This window comes from Falco cherrug, chromosome 8, assembly GCF_023634085.1.
Source record: "Falco cherrug isolate bFalChe1 chromosome 8, bFalChe1.pri, whole genome shotgun sequence".
Classification (NCBI taxonomy): domain Eukaryota; kingdom Metazoa; phylum Chordata; class Aves; order Falconiformes; family Falconidae; genus Falco; species Falco cherrug.
This window is the reverse complement of record NC_073704.1, coordinates 30,751,581-30,772,552: the sequence shown is the minus strand read 5'-3', so window position 1 is coordinate 30,772,552 and position 20,972 is coordinate 30,751,581. Positions and strand designations below refer to the sequence as shown.

The 20,972-nt window shown below is 43.3% G+C and overlaps 2 protein-coding genes across 4 annotated transcripts in view; one reads left to right on the top strand and one right to left on the bottom strand.

Moving 5' to 3' along the window:
- The window catches only part of SLC49A4 (solute carrier family 49 member 4), a 74,184-nt gene extending 55,089 nt beyond the window's left edge, over positions 1 to 19,095 (bottom strand). The window contains exon 1 of the mRNA XM_027804704.2: positions 18,741 to 19,095. Coding sequence (XP_027660505.2) covers positions 18,741 to 19,095 — 355 coding nt within the window. The remainder of the gene's footprint in view (positions 1 to 18,740) is intronic.
- Positions 19,096 to 19,190: 95 nt separating this feature from the next.
- Positions 19,191 to 20,972, top strand: part of HSPBAP1 (HSPB1 associated protein 1) — a 38,073-nt gene continuing 36,291 nt past the window's right edge. For all 3 annotated transcript variants that reach the window (XM_055717585.1, XM_055717584.1, XM_055717583.1), the window contains exon 1: positions 19,191 to 19,638. In XM_055717585.1, coding sequence (XP_055573560.1) covers positions 19,191 to 19,638 — 448 coding nt within the window. The remainder of the gene's footprint in view (positions 19,639 to 20,972) is intronic.

Below are 20,972 nucleotides of genomic sequence, written 5' to 3'. Positions count from 1 at the left end.
AGGTTTTTGCTGCGCTCAGCTCAAATTGTCAAAGGTTATAAATACAGTACATTAGAAAAAAAGCTAGAATCGACTGATTCCTTGAATGTGCTTTTCCCTCATACCATGATTCTCGACTGAGAAGTACGTAGATTAGAAACAACTTTATCTCCAGTGCTGCAATTCCTTTTGCCAGCAGTTTACTTGCTACTGCTAAGGTGTTTCCAGCAGTGGCAAACAAAGAGAACAGTGACAGCTGAGGGGCTTAACCTCCAGAATCTTGTAAAATACCAAAATCATATATACACACAATTATAAACCACTGATATAGTCTATCACTCTGAAATTGTAACACTTAAAACAATTTCACAGCAACAAACAAAACCAATGGCTTCTATATTCTTAGCCAAACATAATAAACATTTAAATGATGATAAACATGCAGTATCTCTAACATTTAGGTCAAACTAGCAACTACCCAAGTCCCTATGATAACTCACCTAACAAACAAACAATTTTGATTCATTCTAAAACTGCCAGTTTTCACAGAAGCACTCCCTCTGTGTTAATGATTCCTGTAACCGGTACAATTGAAACAGTAGTCACATTAAATATTTTGTCTCCATGTGACTTTTATGGGGGTTTTAGAGCACATGTTTTACTAAAATGTTATTTTAGAAGACAAGACATCCCTTTGCTCTCATTGCAACAGCTCTTAGTGAACTTCACCCACGGGTATGCAACTCCTCATGCTGGGCACTGCACAAACCAACCCAAAAACAGCTCCTCTCTCAATCCACCTAGCCCAAGACAACCCAAACAAAAAGAAGTTCTGAAATGGAAGTATGACTTCCTTTGGTGTGTCTTGGTCATTAACAAAAGGAACGCCACCTGCTGTCCTGCAGCTCCAAAGGACACCTCACATCCCTGACGCCCTGGAGAAGCATCATCAGTCGAGAACATTTGTTTCCTTGAAGGATTCCCAACGCCTGCCCAGACCTACTTGCTTGACTCTGCTCAACCAGCATGTTGCTGTTAAACTGGTTTTTCAAGCGTGTGTGTTCAGAGAGCCCTAACTAAATGCCCAGATAATAGGGCTGTTCAAAATCTTCATGTTCTTCTGTTTGCTGGGCCACCAGGCAAGCCTTCGTGCCATGCTTAACCCCGTATTACCATACTGCATATGTTGTGGAGGTAATTATTTGTATCAGGATCGCATATACGATGCTTTTGCCTTTCCTCCTGGGAAATGATCTCTGTTAGCATTGCTTTTGTGCATAATGAGAACTTGTATGCAGTAAGAATTAAAATTTTATCAACAGAAAAATAAAAACAAGTCTTTTAACTGAAAACCCTGAAGTTCTCCATTTGGAAACGCTGCCACAATATTGCAGGAAAGCTCTAGTAATGTACATATCTCCTTCCTATTTTCCATGTAAACCAGGATCTTTTTAAATTACATTTCACAAAACTCATCACGTTCTGCCCTTCAGGAGACACAAGGACAGAGACAGCCTGGAAGGTCCTGCTCACGGGCTGCCACAGGAGGCACAGGCCAGGTGTAAGCCCAGGGCACAACAGGCACAACAGAAACCTAAGTTTAAATCACCACAGGACACAGGATGACAGTTTCCAAATAAAAACCTCCTATTTTGATTTTTAATTTTTTTTTAAATCCCAAAACCAAAAAAACCACAAACCAAGAAAAAGTTTTAATTTAAATCCACAGAAAAGATTCCTAAGAAAAACAACACACCACTCAGTAAAAACTGAATTGGATGCCAAAGTTTCCCCCCAGGTCTAAATTTAGGCTTATCTTTAATGCCAACCTTACATGTCAGGTAATTTTAAAATAAAATGATCAGTTAAAGCCTCGCAATCGCGTATGTTTGATCTCTCCAAACATTCTTTGAAGTCCTTATCTTGAATACTATACACTGTAATGTACCACTTCTAAATGTTTTATTAAACAGATTATTCTTTGGCCTTCCCCCTCCACCCCCACACCTTGATGTGTAAACACACCCCTAAAAACTGCTTCGGCTAAAGCTGCATGTTGAAAATGTGACACCAAGGTGAACAAGTAAGGGACTGTCAGACAGGCAGTGTACTAGAAATTTTCTTTGCTAAACACACAATGTTTACATGATGTATTTCTACCCTCTAAGCACCTTCCTCTTTTATTTTTCTTTACGTTTTAACTCTCTGAATCCGTCCTCTTCACCTTTTGTTAGATATTGGTTTTTGATAGTACTTTTATTATTATTTCAGTATTTTTGCTTTGAACATTGCAGTGGTCCTTAATCTGAATTGGGTATCTTACATTACTCTAAAAGGTGCACCGCAGAGTGTTTCACATAGCAGCGGGCAGCATGGGGACAATAAACCAACATAACCAAACCAAGCCTGAAGAAAAAAAAAAGCCTGTGACCCCTTCAAAGAAATTATTTCTCTATTAAAAAACTACATAGAAGCAATTCACATAACCAAGATTTTGAGCAGATATAATTAACTTCATTAATTTTACCCTGTAAATGCAAGCAGTAATTGATTGGGGGGAGTAAGGGGGTACAGCTACAGCTTCTTAAAATCCATCATCCAGTTTCCAGTCCCCTTCTGCCAGAGGTTTCCGACACATGGCTGGAAAGTGAAGAAACTCCTTTAAAGGGCTTTTCTGCCAATGGAGGAAGTTCTCTGTTCTTTGGAGCTTTTCTCAATAGCTGCTCATTCCCACCCTGCTCTTGCAGGAAGCTTCTGGGCCCCACAGATGACACTGACTGTTGAGCAAAGCGTGGCCACATTCAGAATGGCCACACATCGCCCATTGACAGGAACAGGGAAGTCCGAGATAGCAGCAATATTGCCTCAGTAACAGAAACACATATTAGTTATCATTTATGAGTGAAATAGTTGATGTTCAACTGTTTAACCCTCCTGTGGCTAATAACACAGTCTGCTTTACAACTTTTGCAGCCCACACTACATTTGCCAGGTTTTACTTCTTTTTTAAAAGAACTACCCACAAACTCCTGCCACTATTAGAGATTTAACACAAACTCTCAACCCACAGTCCTCTTAACTCTCCTGCAAAACACACACTTTTAATCCTGCCAAGGCCATATGGTACGAGTAAACCCTTAATGGCTACCTGTGCCGGCAGGGTACGCTGAGCGGATCCAGCCCTTGGCACGCTTCTAGCTGACCCACTGGTTTCCTTTCCTCCCTGCTGGGAAAGCAGCTGCTGCAGCAGCACACACAGTACGATGCACCCAGGGCCCACCACCACCCAGCGCCCACCACAGAACATGAGCAAAACCCAGCGACGCCGTGACGTGGGCTCACCCTCAAGCGGGAGGCAGGGGCTGCCAGTGGCACCCAGCTGCTCGGCAGCTCCCTCGCACCAACGTCACGCCATAGCATGCAATATGCATCCCCCACAACCCTTCCAGCATGCCTTACTTTCAAGATGCTGCTTAAAGTAGATGAAAAGAAAATGCATTTCCCCATCCCCACATCGCATTACAGACTTGTAACCCAGAAAGTGATTTATTATGCCCAGTTTAATAAGAAGCTTAATAAAAGATGTTGTAACAGCTACAATGAACTCCTTGTTCCAACTATTTATACATTATCATTTGTCATTCAGAAAGAGGACATTATTAACAACTGTTTAATGCTTTTGTAAGCTTTTGAGAAATACGACCATTCCTTCCCTCACCTGTCAGTCACCCGTCATGACAAAACATCATAAAACACATGACTGACAGACTGTAAAAAACAAACCCCTACTCACACAAAACACACATTCAGGACAAAATTGTCGTTGTGTCGAGAAGTAGAAGTTTCTACTTCTACTGTCTAGTGGCAGCAAACAGCCTGTGCATCCCCCCGGCTGAGGCCAGCGCACCCCCGGCTCCCCAGCTGCGGCTACACACCCACAGAGAGCAACACGCTTCTAGTCCAGAGCATCACACAAACGGCAGATATCGTTTGGGTTTATTTCCTCTCCTCCTCCTCCTAATGCAGCACCCATCTTAGGAAGAAATTCCAGTTGGATATGCAGCACAGTTTTCACCTTTCTGCTAAGATTAATGGAAGTCTGGCCAGAAAGGCCACTGGATTCAGCCCTCCGCCTGGCATGGGTTTCCCTCCTTCTGCTGCAGATACTAAAATCAGTCCTCACAAATACAGAATACAACAAAGCTCTAATTAGAAACAAGTGACATCAGCTTGCCGCACATTTTCACAGCTTTTAAAGACCAGGCTGGAAGTAAGAACAGTCCCTTCTGACACTGAACTGAGAGCGTTTGCTTTAACGGCCCAACTACTATTTTAGCTAAACCACACCTAGCTAAAAACCAAAAATATAAAATCCTGTCTTGATCCACACAGACTAGGAAATGGAAGTCTCTCCAATTTCAACAGCCGTTCCAACAATTCACTGTTAAACTGGGCTTTTCATTCCAATTTAAAGCAAATTCATTTTTCAAACAAATCACTGTTTTGCCTTTCTTGACAAAACAAAGCACAGGCTCTTGCATTTTTCCTTCTATGAAATTAACCAAAAAAAAGGAACCTTTACTTTTGGTTTCAGTAAGCAAAGCACTGAGCTCCAAGTCTCACAATTTTTCTTTGGTCCTGGAACTGGTTTGGTCTTTTGTCTAAACACCCTCCTTATTGTTCAAGTATCTTTTTTTAAACTGATTTCTTTACCGGATACCAATTCTCGGTTTTGTAGGATGGGTCTGCTTCTCTTCCTCCTTAATGCAAGGCTTTACATTTAGCCATGATAAAACAAAAGCTTGATGAAACACCTCACTTCGTCAGGGAATCCTGAAAGCTCAGCACAGAACTTCCTCTTTCATCATCATCTACTGCTCCATAAGTCTTTGTATTTCAAATGTATTTCTAGCAAAATTATACTGATAGCTGTGCCATTTACTCTCAAAAGATCAGTTATCTCTGTCATGATTAAAATTTTTAACAAAATTGCTACCTTTCTAATAAACAGCGAACAAAACTTCTGTTGTGCCTGCACTCAGCCGAATTGATTACTGTCATTAAGGAGGATAAGCAGCAATCCTCTTCCAGAACAAGCATCCTCACACCAAGCCATACAATTCTCAAAAGAAAAGAAACTTTTCACAAATGTAAACAGACTTCATAGCTGAGATGTGGTCCCAATCTTTCTGCTAATACACTGAACAAACTTGAAAAAAAAAAATCAATATATCAGGCCTGCCTCAGATTCCTCAAAAGCACCTGATTGCAGAGGAACATAAATTTTGTTTGGAAACTCAATAGAAAATACATTCTCAAGAATAGCATCAACCACACTCGGAAGCAAGAAAAACTGGGAACCAAATACAAAGACTGCGTGCAAGAGAGAACAAGTACCAGGTCATATGTAGCAAACCAAAAATTACTCCTAGTTTGATGGCCAAGAAATTGTAGGGTGCTATTAAGCACAGCCTGGGTCTCCCTTTCTCTTTGGCTATATGATGGTGATGTTTCTGCTATTGCCCCATCTTTCATAAGCTGTGTTTTTAAGACAAAATGAAATCAATTGTTTCCATCTGTTCCTCTGGCTCTATGTGGCACTACCAAAACAGCATCTAAATTTCAGCTGAAAAGGTTTGGGACTGGAGTTTTTTTTTTCTGATTGAAAATGAAGCAAACTCAATTTAAGCATTCTGCAAGACAGGTCACAGCATCCTTCTGGCATCAAACAGTAAGAACCAAACTCTATCGTATAGGACCCATCTGAAATAAAGTAGACCCAAAGCTACATTTCAACCCCCAGTCTTATCTGGGATATACAAAAAAGCAGACCTTTTCCAGTATGAATCCCACAACACAGCCCAGTTCCACCTTTCAGTGGAGGACTGCAGGGCAAGGGAGATTCCACTAAACAGTGCTCCTATTTCCATCTGACATAAACAGGAGGCAGATTGAGATCCCCAGACAAAATACATACTAGAAACCTCTTGAAATGTAGATGTAGGAGGTAATGATATTCAGAGGGGCAACTTCTCTGTATCTTACAGCTGTTGTAACAGAATCCATCAGCAACAGCTGCCCAGTCAATACCCATGCTACAAGGAGGAGTTCGAAATTTCATATAAATTATTTTATTCGAAAAATTTAAATTAGAGAAAACAAACTTTGTACATATAAACACAGCAACATCAACTTTTAGTTCCTGTGGTTTGATACAGACTTTCTAGTCAGGGTCAGAAATTTGGAAGAGCCAATACCCCAGAAGTGTCATCACCAGTGATGCGGGGGAACCCCCAGGGAAATCCTTGCCAATGAGGAAGAAAGACTGATGCCAGGGACCAGACCTGACCCAAAGATAAAGTTATTTCTGCTGCTAGCACTTGATGGAACACACACAGCAAGGCTGTGTGCAAGAATGAAAAAATAAGGGCTAGCACTGGTCCCCACCTTTTTTCAGTGTAACTCTCAGATGAAAATCATATTCTCTGCATAAACGCCATCATGTCAGTCCTTGTAAGAACAGCATCACTCCCAGATTTTGAGGTTAGTTAAGAGTCTTGTAAAAAATCCCAATATAACTAAGAGACTCAAAGCACAAAATTTAGCCAGCCAAGTCTTTCAGAGAGAAGACACTCATTGAGGGAAATGACTGAACACGTGTAACAACTAAAACAGATAAGGAACCTGTTAGGACATAATTGTGAGAAGCAAAGCTAAATATAATGCAATTGAGAATTATTATGACAATCACACAACCACTCCGCAATTCCCGAGCTGCTGCATCCTTCTCTATGTGCATCCTGACTGTAAGGAAACCAAGACATTTAAGTATTCACACTCTAAGGGCACCTCTCACTTCTAGTTTGTATTGTAAATACTCTTGTTTCATAGTATCCCTCCTTCCCCTCCGCCCTTAACATTCGTTAAAGCATATTAAAAATCTTTATTTTTCTCTTTACTCTAGATAGAAGGATTTGACTACACCTGTTAGAAGGAATAACAAGCTATCACAACTATTTCAGGAGGCTCCATGGTGCTTTTGTCTCATTTGCATGAATGAGGTCAAGCCAATGTGATCAGTGGACCCATCCTGGTTTAACACTCTCCCAGCATATTAAGCAAGCACATAATCAACCTCTAAAAATATGTCAAGAAGTATAGCTTAATCCTCTACCTCGCTACTCCTCTACGCTTATTAGAAACTTAAAGACCCAAGTTCTTCTATGGTGTTTTACAGATTTGGCTCTACTACCATGGATTTAACCACAATTGGTGCTAGACTGTACCTGTAAATACACTTATTATTCAGAGTTCATGCAGCAGTTTAAAAGTTTGGTACTATAAAAAAAGTCTCGATCTCAAAAACTGAACAGGCTTAATCTGATCTATTGGATAAATAGAAAAGTAGTTTACAAGTATTGAAGTTTCCTTCCATATGTCAGTTAAGGATTTTGAAGCATCCTAACAGTTTAACATCAACAATGGAAAAACAAATGGCAAAAGATGCAGATTAAAAATCTGCATTGCAAGTTTCTAAGTGTGTTGTAAATTTAATTTATCAATCCAGAGACTGACATTTTACCTGAACAGATAAACAAAGCGCTGAGTTGCATGGTATTTGCCTGAAGATCAAAATGCTGATACTAGAATCAGTTTTAGGCTCTTTACTAAAATATCTCCTATTCTTTAATACCATGTTTCTTGGCTTCAAAGGATACCAATTATCCTAGCTGTTTATTGATATCATATATTTTACTGCAGAGAGCATCCATTTTATCACCAACTAATTCAAGCGCAATGACCCTCTCGTAACGCTTGTAGAACGCCTCTGAGAGAAGAGAACACTGGTCTGGGGCAGCGGGACCTGCATCTCTTGACATGTCTTATGAAACTGGGCCATCCGCTTATCTTCAACTTAATTTCTCTCTTCACCCTCTCCTCTGCCTTGTTTATTCGGGCTATAAACACATGGAAATAGGAGCCACTCTTACCATTAGTATTAGAAAGGTTAGTAGATCAGGCCTCTTCACCTGGGGTCAGTGCAGCACTGGGATAAAACAAAGACGTGTTCCAGTGCTTACTAAATCTGTGAAATCAATATACAAACACTTGTAAGAGTTGTTCTTCCTTCCTTCACCTCAGGCACCTGCTTTCTACTCTCAGCTCCAGCGTTTACTGAAACATGAAGATCCAGGTGAAACATTTAATTCATCGTTGCCATTTGATAAACTGAAAGACTACGTAATGGAGCATGTGTGTGTGTATGTGTGTGCTAGTGTATACATACAGAGATGCAGAGCAACTGACAAAAATAGCTAGTAATGCAGTCAGGGACTAAACCTCTTCATTAATTTTGAAGCTAAACTACAGATGCTCATTAACAAGCCAAGAGAAAGCAGAAGACAACAAACCTTTGCTGTAGCTCTTGCTGTTGTATTTGTGGACAAACACTGACAACTCAAGGCCTTTCAGTACCAAACAACGGGAAGGAAGCTTTTTCTTTTCCCACTCATTTTAAGGGCTTCCGATTGCACAGCAGGCTTAATTCCCACACAGCTAACTACAGATCCTTACCTGTGGTGACAGAGAGGAAAAACAATCCGTCTTGTACACATCTATCAGGGAAGACGTTCTGTCATTATCTTGGTAGTACTTGCCCACGCTACCCAATGGTGTGTGAAATTCCTCATTTTAAGAAACACAGAGGCATTTTGCTTTGCTGCGACAGAGCGTCAAGAAGCAGCCATGCAGCAAGGATTGGCAGCTACACTAAATACTTCCTAGTGCATCCACTAAGTAGGACACCAGCTGCCAAGTTTTTCCTTTTTACTACCCCTGCTGTGAGCTGAGGGAAAAAAAAAAAAAAGAGCCATAAGAGTCTCATCGATGCAACATCCATGTGGGTTTTGTGACTTTTAGGAAAGGCTGTGGAGTGAGCTTTTAATTTTCCTTTGTGTGAAAAGTTGCAGTGTTAGTTTAACATTAAAAAGCACCTGGCACAGTTTAGGGCACACAGTTCACACCCTTTGCAGCACTGTAATGAGTTCTAAACTCATTTAAGTTAGTTCATCATAGTTACATTTTTTTAAGACTCCTGATCAATTTTTTTAGGTTCACATGATTAACTCAAAATTAACAACTCCACCTTTCTCAAATATTCAAAGGGGGCGGCACTCATTTAAAAAAAAAAAAAAGTTTGTAATTGTACTTGACATTCTGTATTCCAGAAAAACATCAGCAAGCTGCAAAAATCAGAAGACCTCTCACTTTCAAAACACATTACTCTCTCAGGATGAGTCATATGGATCTGCAGCTTTTAAAAAAAGAGGAAAAATCTAAAGATCCTCTCTACTACAAGTCTGCATGAGAAAGCTTAATTTGTAGCTTTTGAGGAAGTTGGAAGCTATACTGGGTCGCCAGTGGGACAATTCAAACAATATTCTCCAAGAAAAACTCCAAAATATTCTAACAGAGAATTACCAAAACATCATGTTTCTTAAATTTACTTCTGCTCATCTCAGCACTGACCTTGGTTTTGGGGGGTTTAGGTGTTTTTAAACAAATGTTTGCCAAACAAAAATATTTGGTTCATATCAATGTCAGACTATAGATTTTCACAACAGGGAACGTTATTTCAGGACCTGTGTTATGTACTACCAACTTCTTCAGCTCTGTTGAGGCAAGTAAATACCCATTTTACATGGCTCCTCTCTCACAAGCAGAGCACTTCTTACCAGAAAAAAAACCCACAAAACTACAAAAGCATAAGTAGAAATTCACAATGCAGAAAGTAAACAAATTTTATTAACAAGTAATGTACCTCATTTTTGCAGGTACTCCAGACTTGTTTTTCACTCCTAAAACATAACATGAAACTAACTCCTACAAACATCAGCCAAGAACAATGAATAAAGTTTGTTTTGTTTTTCAATGGTAATGTGTTACTAGAATTTAGAAAGCAGTAAAGTTGGGTTAGTTCAGCATTACCAAATGAAAACACTCTTTCTTTGTTCATACTTTGTTTATTCTGATAGGGAAAAAAAAAAAACCCCAAACAGTATCATATTAATGTTTTAAAGGAAACAGACCAGTTTTCCTTTCAGCTTTTGAAGGCCAAACCCTGATGTCTTTTTTCTCTTTAACAGAATTATAAACTAATGGCTAGGAATTATAAATACAGTACAAACATACAGCTAGCGAAACAAATGCAATACAACTTTCTTAAGTACTTTACTACTTCCATAATACAAGTCTATGAGAAAGCCCAAGGGACTTCCATAACAGCAGAGTCATTGTTGTCGTTTCTGTTACAGAAGACAGCACCAGCTACTTTTATGTAGCACAGTTGCCACACTCTTAAAAACTACTATAAGAAAGGAGATTGGCAAAATTTACATGTTTTTAAAATGCAGCAAAGCAGTGTACAATGTAATTGTATTTTAGCTGTTTCTGTCCTGTTCCACAAGGCTTTCCAGAAGGGGAGAGACACCAGCCAGAGAAGCCACATCCAACCCAGCATCCCGCTGCTGGTGTCTAGATCACGAAGCCAGACATCCATTGCCGCCAAACCCATACAAGAAGAACAGGCACCCTCCTCTGCATCAGCAGCACTAGGGGAGCCCCGCGGGGGGCGGGCTGGCTGTGGCTCAGGGCACCTCGGGGAAGGGAGGGGGAAGGAAGGGCCAACACAGTCCCCAGCTGACATGGGGCACTGCCAGGCAGAGTTAGAGGTTGCATTGTGCAGAGAAAAGACTGGGACCTTGTTGGTTATAAGAACAGGCAAAAAGGTCAACCACATTCAAACAGACCTCCCAGCTCCTGGTTTGAAAAGCACTCCTCAAGCCAGTTCACAAAAGCTGTTTGCTGATCTGCAGCCAGCATGCTGCACATGCAACCCAGGAGGGATGCAGGCACCCATCATCCTCAGTATTTGCTACTGGCTACCTATGTCACATTTACTACTGCCTTTTGCTCACTTAGCATCCTTTTCCCTGTGCCTCCTACTTATCTCCTTCTTCCACCTCTCCCATCCCCACCACTCCCTGCCCTTCAGCTCCAAATCCTGTTTCTGCATCCATGACTCCCATGCTTCACACACTACCTTGTTCCATACTCTCCCCTCAGTCTCTTCCCACCTATCCAAGGGCTTTTCCCACATCTGCTCTCACTGCTTTGAGTCCTGAGCTTCTAGCATCCAACTTCTCAACAAGCAGGAGGAGTAGGACAGAGGGAAATGGAAGGACAAGATCAGCACACCACAACAGCAAGGAGACACACAGGTGAGGCAGCAGATAGAGAAGAGCTGACTGCTTAGTCAGATTAGGAAGAATTTGGATCAAGAAGTTACGAGGGTTAGTAAAAATACATGAGCATACAACAGGGGAGATATCAGTGCATAGCTGCCCTAGTATTATACTCTCTGTAGTCAACTTCTAAAAGCTACTGCTGACAAAGTATCTTCCTAGCTGGAGCTGTGTCCTGACCCAGTTCTGGGATGCTTAAGTGCTTTAACTCTGCTTGTGTTAGCAGCCGCATAATAAAAGTAAGGGATCATATTTTACACTGGTAAATGATTTCCCCTATTCATCAGTTTGTCAACATCAAGGTATATAGCAAGTTACATACCCACGCTCACTGTGCCTGTATGCTTAGTGCTCCAAAGCCTCAAGATAACGTTATCCTCAGATAACATGGCTATTACTATTCCCACATGAGCTACGCAAACACATTAGGATTTTACTTTCCATCATGAAAAAGGTGTTTTAACTCCAGCATGCAATTTCCTGATGTTCTTTAGTATGTGGTGTTTCAAAGAGCTGTCCTAGCATCACCGCTGCAGCTCAAAGAAGTGTGCAAAAAGTACAGCAATTGCGTCAAGGGTAGCAGTATAAAGTTCCAAGTCTGTGGAGATATGGTACAAAGCAAGAGACAGGGAGTGATATCATCTAACATAAAGAACTAGCTCCAGAAGAGGATATCTGCTTACAGTCATGATTGATGCTTTCAACTCAACCTGGCCCATCAGGAGGTATGGGAAGTGCTGCTAACAATCAAGCTAGTATTGCCATGATGAATCATAGTGGCATCAACTTAATACAACTCGTCAGATGCTAGTTAAACCACTCTATGCTGCTAATCGCTCTGTGTATCTCAAGTGGTCTCTCGCAGCATGCCTGACTCCAGTAAGCATGGGCCAATCTATTGTCTAATAAGAATATTAGAGATACATAACTCACTTCTGCAGGAACTTGCGTAAATGCCCTGTGGACTTTCATGCAGCCGCAGTATATAAAATTAAGCAACAAAAGATAAGTTACATTCAGACTTCTTTTTTCTTTTCTTCTGATGGCATAGAGGAAAAGTATGTCTATACAAACACACACACCAGCAACAAATCAAAATAAAGTTTTATAAAATCAAGCTGATCAAATATCTGCTCTAGTGGGATTTACCTATATTCAGCTCTCTAATTGCTTCTTTCATCTTTTCAAATGAAAAACAACACTTCATGTCATTTCGTCCAAGATTTGTTAGTGTTAGCTGAGGAAAATTAATCCTGTTCATGGAATCTGATAGGTATGGATCAGTATCCCTTATAAGACAATGAAATACGCATCACTCACAGCTTGCAGTAGAGGATGTCCACAGGACGGAACAGAATAGACTGGAGTAAAACAGGTATTTTCCTTCAAACTTTTTTTTACATTTGGTTGAAGTGCATCAATCACTTGCCTTTTCACCAAATACATACAGATTTCACTTCATGAGTCAAGGCGTTCTCTTCCCTGCCCTGCCCCCCCCCCTTTTTTTTTTAAACTGAAGCACTAAATTCACACTTAGCTTTCATTACATCTGAGAGAGCCTTCTGCTGCTCTTGTTGAGTTAACAAGACCTTTTCCATTAACATAAATGCTACTGAGTAGAATCAGTTGTTTATAATAAAACTACTCCCTGTAATCCCAGTGTACTTCAGTCGAGCGCCAGAAACACCACACTTTCCCTTCTCACTGGCTCCTTGCCATTCTACCCGCATTGTCGTACCTGTAGTTTTCCCATCAGTGTTTCTTTCCTGTAGGCTGTACTAATCCACCAAAACCATAATGTCTGTATAATTTTTTTCTATTGTTGAAGTGTGTAAATCCCTTTATAGCTTGATCTCACCGAATTAAATTAAAGTCTTACAGCCTTACACTGAGACTTATCCTAAGCATCTTCAGCTCAGGCTCACACTTGAAGTTGACCTGTGAATTGGTCATTTTGAAATATTGGCCACATATTTTGCTGTCATGCATCTGAGATAAGAAAAGCCTATTTCTGAGATCATGACAAAGAGGAGCTGAAAATCTGTTTCTTTGCCACAAGGTGAAAACTCACAAGACTTTAAAGGTTCATGATTTGCCTATTTTTGTCTTTCTGTTAACCAAAACCCCACATGTTTATGATTGCTTGGGGCACAAAAGAACTATGAATACTTCCATTAAAAACTCTGCATGTTCCTGTGAGTGCCACTGTCCACCTATACCCACAGTGATACCTATCACCAACTAGACTTGCTGCAGTTTTTCTAAGTTACTAGTAACATACTCCAATTTATATTTACTGCTACACTGTCTGTCATTCAGGCTGTCAGACAAGGACCCTGAGAGACCAAGTGCAATGGAAACACTTAAGAGAAATAAAGTCTCACCCATCTGTTGGCTTCATTTGACCATTCATGTTTCCACTGACTTCTGGTACAACCACCTGCTTCCTCTATGCTCTGTGTACCCACCTACACATCTCTCAAAATAAAACCAAAGGCATTGCACAAACACCTCATAGATGAAAATCTAGAGGGAAAACAAATTCACCTTAAGTCATCTGCCTTCTGTTCCAATGACCCTAGATGAGAGTTAGAGGAGTGAAAAGATCCCCTGGACATAAAATCAGTTTTTCCATGCATGCAACACAAAGTGACAATTTGAGAACTTCAAACATGAAAGCTGCTATGCAGAATTCTCTTTACGCATCATGTGTAGTTTATTTTGTACAGACAATAGTTGTTAAGACATTTTTATATTAGTAAGGCCTGATTTAGTACTTATGCTCAATATTCATGACTATTTTGTCAAACTGTATTAAAGGATTTAACCTCAAAATTCCCAGGTGGGAGAGATAAGAACTATCAAATGTCTTCGAGAGGGAAACCAAGAAGCATAATTTAGGAGACAGCAATGAAATCAAGCATTTGATATTCATGCCTTCAATAGACAAGCCAATCTCCATTAAAAACCAAAATCTGATTATTTAAGTTTTCTCTCTACTTCATAATTTAATCACTAGGATAACAACGCTATGTAAATTTAATTTCAGCAAAATAAAGTTACTAAGAATATCTATGCAACCCATGTAGGCATATATCATTTTATAAAAAAGCACTAAGAAATAGATTACATTTCACTTTTACAAGTAATGTGTCACATTTCTTCAAACTCAATACAAAACTGTGTTCACTGTATTCCAAAAATAAATGAAAAATATCACCATTCTATTCAATTTGTTTAATGTAAATTATCATAAAGCATTTCATTCTTCGTTGCCTCTTCTTGCTTATATGGGAACCTAATGAAGACTAACATTATATATTGCACCTAGGTCTCGCTTTGTAAGATGAGCCTAACCAATAAAAAAAAAAAAAAAAAAAAAGGAAAAGCGTGAACCAGATGCCAGATCCATGGAAGTACGTAAGCTTTCTATTTGGAGTTAGATATATAAACATCCCAACAGTTCTGTATGCTTATATTTACAATTCCCAGGAAATGAAACACTCAAGGCACAAAACATTCATAAACACTCGAGCATCATGTGACTAATTGTAGCTAATTTTAATCACGTAAACAACAAGGGTCCATCCAATGCCACACTGAAGTAATTTCCCATTTAATTTCAGTCTTATTGAATTTCTGAAGGTAATTATAATTTAAACAAGGACTCTCTAATCCTATTGCTAAAGAAAATGCACCAGCAGATAAGACACATGTAGCTCTACAGCACACCATCTTTTAACCTTTCTTCACTATGAAACCAAACAACCAAGACAACACTTGTAATTCTACTTAACACAAAAGTTTTTTCAAACCTGCTTCAAAATGGCACACTCAAAAATAATGCACACAAATGTAATTCCTGATTTTCAACATGCACCCATCCAGAACAGGGCTAGGAAATGTTACAAATGCCACCACTGTCCCCATTACAGCACCCAGCCAATGAGTATGGAAAGCTCCCCAGGGCTCCCAAGGAAAAGCAGAACGGGAGAAGTCTCCATTCTGCAAGACGAACCTGGGAGACAGCAACAGGAACAGGGCTTGCTCCCTAAAGAAGAATTTCCAGTTGTGATACATGAACCTTGCTAAGCGCCTGAAAACAAATGTATTTTTGAGAACAACAATAGCTCAGCAAAAAAATACAAACTAGCTTTCAATTTACACGCCCTACAGAAACATCAGCTAAATCCAGGCTTCCTTCAATGACTCAAAGACCCTTTAAAATTCAGTGTTAACAGCCTTCAAAAAATGCCTATTCCTTCTGAGTCTGTTCAGACCTTCAAGTAAGATTTTTTTTTTTTTCAAATTGCAGCCTTCTTAAGACCATCACTATCCTCTTGATGAAAATTCACCCTCAATTTCATAAAAAATGAAATCCATATAGATCCACAGATGCATGGGCTAAAGCCAACCAAGACTGTTTGTCATGCTGCTTCTGACACCAACACCCATTTCTTGGGTCATCAGAGTCCAGAGTCCTTGGGGGAGGTGTACAGTTGCCCGTAGTATCTTCTGCAGAAACTCCCCAGGGAGCCAAAAGTGACACCACCCACACACCTTTCCCAGCCCATATACTCCTGCCATTCTCCAGCTGCGTTGCCAGTATCAGCTGCAAAGAGATCCCCACAAAAAATGCAAGACAGACACTTAGCAGGCCAGGTGAGAAAAGGTCACAAAGGCCAAGAAAACTTTTGAGGTCAGAAAAGAAAAAAATGTAGTTTTTCCATCCTAAATCCCTTCTACACAGAACTGAAGAACAGGTTATTTGGAGCTTATTTGGCATACCTTTTACTAAAAATAAACACTGCTGTCCTCTCTTCTCAGAAGACCCCACACATCTCTCAGAAGCTGTGATGGAACTGAATCACACAGCCCAAGAAAGGCTTCTTCCAAGCAGGATTATCAACATGCTTATTGCTGAATATTTAATCTTTCAACTTCTAATTAGTTAAAAGGAAAAAAATAATAATTACCAAACCCTTCTAAGCAGTACTGAAATAAGAAATGGGTGTGCAAATAATACAAGAGAGAAGTCCGGTATGGAAACAGGTTTATGTTTCAAACTACATGCTAAAATGATCAACTAAAAACCAAAAAGACAAATACTTCTGGACTTCGCCTGAAGCATCATAACACAAAATCAGACTTAACTGACAGCAAGCAGCTACTTACCAATATCAGTTGAATACACCCCTGATAGATAGTCCTGTACTTCACAAACAGCAGAATCTCCTCTCAAATTCTGACATGCATCATCTACAGTGTCATACTTCCAATACATGCCAGGTTTTACACACTGACATTTCACATTTTTCTCCTGACAGTTCCTTTACTAGCTAACTCCAACACAGATGATTGAAGCCAGAGCAAATGGTGCCATTTCTCTACATTTTTGGTACAGAGAGTAAATTTGGTGTAACAAGCGGCATTTGTACCCCTAAGCAAAGTGGAATACTGCCTTTGCGAGGTCAGATCCAACTAATTTTACAGAAGTAGAGTCATGCTCCTTCCAGAACACACGTACCCCAAAGGTAGATAAGACCCGGCAATGTGCCTCCGGTGGAAGTGTGCCCAACGGGCGAGTCTGGGCTCCCCTTTGCTCCACAAGAAACTAAGTGGCAGGACTCCACCATCACTTCCAAAGTGAACAGCACCACATCCTCTGTGGGAATTACCCAGACTCAGAAAAGAGCGCAAAATACAACAAGGCCCTCACAAAATCTGCTGCTGTGCAAAGAACATGCTCCAGAGCCCTTATGTACTCCTTATGCATAAAGCCAATGAGTTGAGATGTTCTATTTAAGCTAGCAACCAAAATTTTCTCAACAAGGAAAGAAAAAAAATAAGAGCAAAGGAGTAGTTCATATCAATATCTCCGATGAACATGGAAATCAACCAAACAAAATACACCCAAGCAATCAGTTAAAGTAATGAGGAAAACATCTGTGTATATATTCTCATTAAAACAAGCTACATGTGAAAAGAAATCCAGCAACTACATTACTAATCACATTAAAGAAACAACAAAACACTAATGTTACTTCTCCCATGAGTTACTTTGAAACTTTTCCAGTATATTTTTTTGCATCGCTCAGAATCCACTTCATAGAAAATGAAGAAATAAAAATACAGACTTGGTTCTACAAGCACAGGTTCAAGTTTAGCTTTATTTCTTTCATATCATGAGCAGAGTCATGGTCTTCACTGTACAAAACAAAATAACTTACTTTAATTTTAAGCTAATTAACAACACTTACACAGCAGTCTAGACAAGACATTGTTGACTTAAATCAAAATTGTTTGAGAGAAGACTGGCTGTACAGCCACCATGGACTCATTTGGAGAACATATCTTCAACCCAATAGGTTTTATTCCCCCAACATCTCTTCAGTTTTAGGAAAAGCAATTCCAATTTCAAGACACAGGCCTTCTCAGCTACAACTTTTCTACCTGCCTGCCTTCACTTTCCCCCTTCTGCACCACAAATCAGCTATTAAATCCTAAATAAATGGAATGGGTAGCACTTAACACAGGAGCCACAAGGGTACGTGGGCTCCTATCTCCTGTTTAGAGGCCTGTTTAAACAGGAATTAAAAGACTAAATGCTTCTGTGGATTTAGGCCCAAAAGCTCAGATCTGCAAACACAGGTACATGGCAGAGCAGTGTCAGAGGTGACCCCGGACCAGCTGCACAGGCCCTGGAGAAGCTCTCCAGCGACAAACACCCTTTTCAGAAGCTGGCTAGCGAGACGCAACAGCCTGAACACAAATTGGGCAACTCTCCCTTGTACTCATCTTCGGAAGCCCTGAAGCTCTTCTGGTTTTACGTTCTCTGTCTTTGCACCACCCTCGTGCAACTAAAAGCAAGCCACAGCCTTTGGGTCCAGTCTGCTTTTAGACATAAAAGTATCTCTTTCAAGATACAGCCACTGCCCGGAGCACTGGCATTACCTCAACGCGGGTGTTTGTTTCACAGCACATAACCGGACAACATGACCACCTCCAGGTCAAACGCCAGCATGGCGAAGCCAGCATTACCGGACAACATGACCACCTCCAGGTCAAATGCTGGCATGGCGATGACAGCATGGCGATGACAGCCGGGAGCACATCTCCTCCAGACCTACCCCTCAGCCCCGGTGTGAGGGGCCATAATTCCTCTTAATTTTAGGAACTGCTTAAGTACCATCCTTGTGAGTGGCATTGGACGCGCCTTTGTTTGAGCAGCGTACTGAAAATTACACCCACGATGCCTTCAAAGTATTACTCATGCCTTTTGACGAGCGAGGCCACCAGCTCCGAGGCTGCCGCCCCCTCCCCTGGCCTCAGGGCTGCCACACCGCCCCTCACCGCGGGGTCCACGCCACGGTGTCCCCGACGGGCCCGGGGTAAGACATCGAGGAGTGGGGTGGGGAGTCTCGACCCCCCGGCCCGGCCGCCCCCGGCCCCGCTCACCCTTCTTGTCCATGAGCCACATGAAGAAGAAGCAGGGCGCGAAGCCGATAGGCCCCCAGAAGACGAGCAGGGCGATGTCCCAGCCGCTGAAGCCGAAGGCCAGGCGGGCCGAGTTCTGGATGGGCCCCCAGCTGTTCCACACCAGGCCCTGCGCGAAGCCCAGCAGCGAGAAGAGCAGCAGCACCAGCCACCGCCGCCCGTAAACGCGGCCCGCCAAGGGCGCCAGCCGCCGCACCGGCACCGCCGGGCCCCCCGCCGGCCCCCGCGGCTGCGGCCGCCGCCGCTGTTGCTGCTGCTGCGGCGGCGGCGGCAGGAGGGGCTGCCGCTCCTCCGCGCTACTCCAGCCCAAGCCCATCTGCGGGGGCCCGCCGGGGAGGAGGGGACGGGGGCAGGGACACCCACACTTCAACCCCCGAGCGCGGCGGCGCTGCCCCGGCCCAGCACAGCCGCATGCGCGGTCGGAGACGGCCGGCGGCCGCCTCCTTCCTCCGCCGGCGAGGGGAGGAGGGAAGCGGCGCCAGGGAGGAGAGCCGGGCCCGTTGCCCGCGGGGAGGGAGCCGCGCTGGCGGCCGGCCGGGGCCTGTGCGGGGCGGGGAGGCCGCCGCCCAGCGGGGAGCGGGGTTCCGGGGCAGGAGCGGGGCGGCCCGTGGGAGGCGCCGCTGGGGCCCCGGGTGTCACCGGCGGGGTCGGGGAGCCCCTGCCTCGGGGCCACCGTCAGCCCCGGCCGTCACGGCTCCGCCCCGCGCGGCAGGGTGCAGCGGGCCTGGCGCTCTCCCGGGCCGGGCTCCCCCCTCCGTTAGTGAGGGCGGTGCCGCCGAGGGGAGCCCGCCAGAGCCGCCCCGGAGGGAGAGCCGGAGGAGCATGGCCGGGGCGGGCAGCCGCCGTCCTCCCGCGCCGGGTAGGTGCTCCTCGCCCCTCCAGCTGCGGAGGGCGCTGCCGTCCTGGGCCCGACTGCGCGGCGAGGCCCGGCCCGGCAGCACGGCTGGGCTCCGCTGGGCCGCGGGCCGGCGGGCGGGAGCGGGGAGGGGGCGAAGCGGGGGCGGGAGCGGGGCGGCCGTGCCTCTGCTCCGGCTCCTCCTCCGAAACGTCCCCCCCGGCCGCCGGCCCGTTCCCGCTGCGGTGGCCGGGGCAGAGGCGAGCCGGCCCTTCAGCCGGCGCGGGGGCCGCCATGCCGGTGAGCGCTGCCGCGGCGCTTCTCCGCGCTCTCCGTCATTTTGACGGGAGAAGTAGATTGTCCTTGTGGTGAGGTGGATGCAGGGCAGCCGTGGGCCGAACCGTGGGGGGAAAGTAGTAGTTTTTTACAGCCTGCGCTGAAATCCGTGGTAAAGTAATTCGGGTGAATATACCGTCATGTGGGCTACGCGAAGCTCATTAGAAACTATTATCATTAAAAAGATTGAAGTATATATCAGAGCCGTTGGGTTGTGTGGGTATCTGTATATCTGCCATCTGCGCGTGTCATAAAATTAATGGCTCGTGTGCTGCACAATGCTTCATCTTCCCGGCAAAAATTGGGTATTTCGGTTTGGCTTGCTTAGGCGTTCTGCCCAGAAGTCTGGAGGCTGGCCCGACCGATGTGCCTGACCGGGGAGCACTGGGCAGCGGGTCGGGCCTGAGACCCGCCGTGGGTGCCGCTCTGGGTGCCGCTCGGCGGCGTGGAGGGAGGTGGGGTGTCTGCCGGGCTCCACGGTGCTGCCAGCACCAGGGGTCTGCAGCCACAGGTACACGCTGCCGTGACATCCTTCCCCAGACATTTGGACCGTGCATTTTGTTCAGCCCACACAGCTTTGTTGGTTAGGCCGAGGTCCGAATCAGAAGTTGCACTGAAGGTGCAAAATGAATTTTTACCCATTGAAGTCAGCAGAACTGTGATCAAAAAGAAAATGAGATTTTTGTCTAGAAAAGTTAAGGAAATTCCCCAGGAAAAATAAAAGTCATGCACAATTAAATAATGGGATGGACACACATATATACGGATAGTATCAAACCAATTTGAGCTTGCCGTGTACAACTGTAATGACAAAAATGCTGTAAAAAATAGAGGACAAGATTCAGATATGGTCCTGACCGATGGATTTTCCAGTAGGGGTTTGGGGCTCCAAGTAAGATTAATTCCCTGTTTTACTAGGTCTTTTTTGTACATTACCACCTCAGCATAGTTCAGCCCATGCCAAAATGATCTTTCAATTTAAAATGGCTATGTTACTAGTATAATTTAAGTGATTCAGTGGC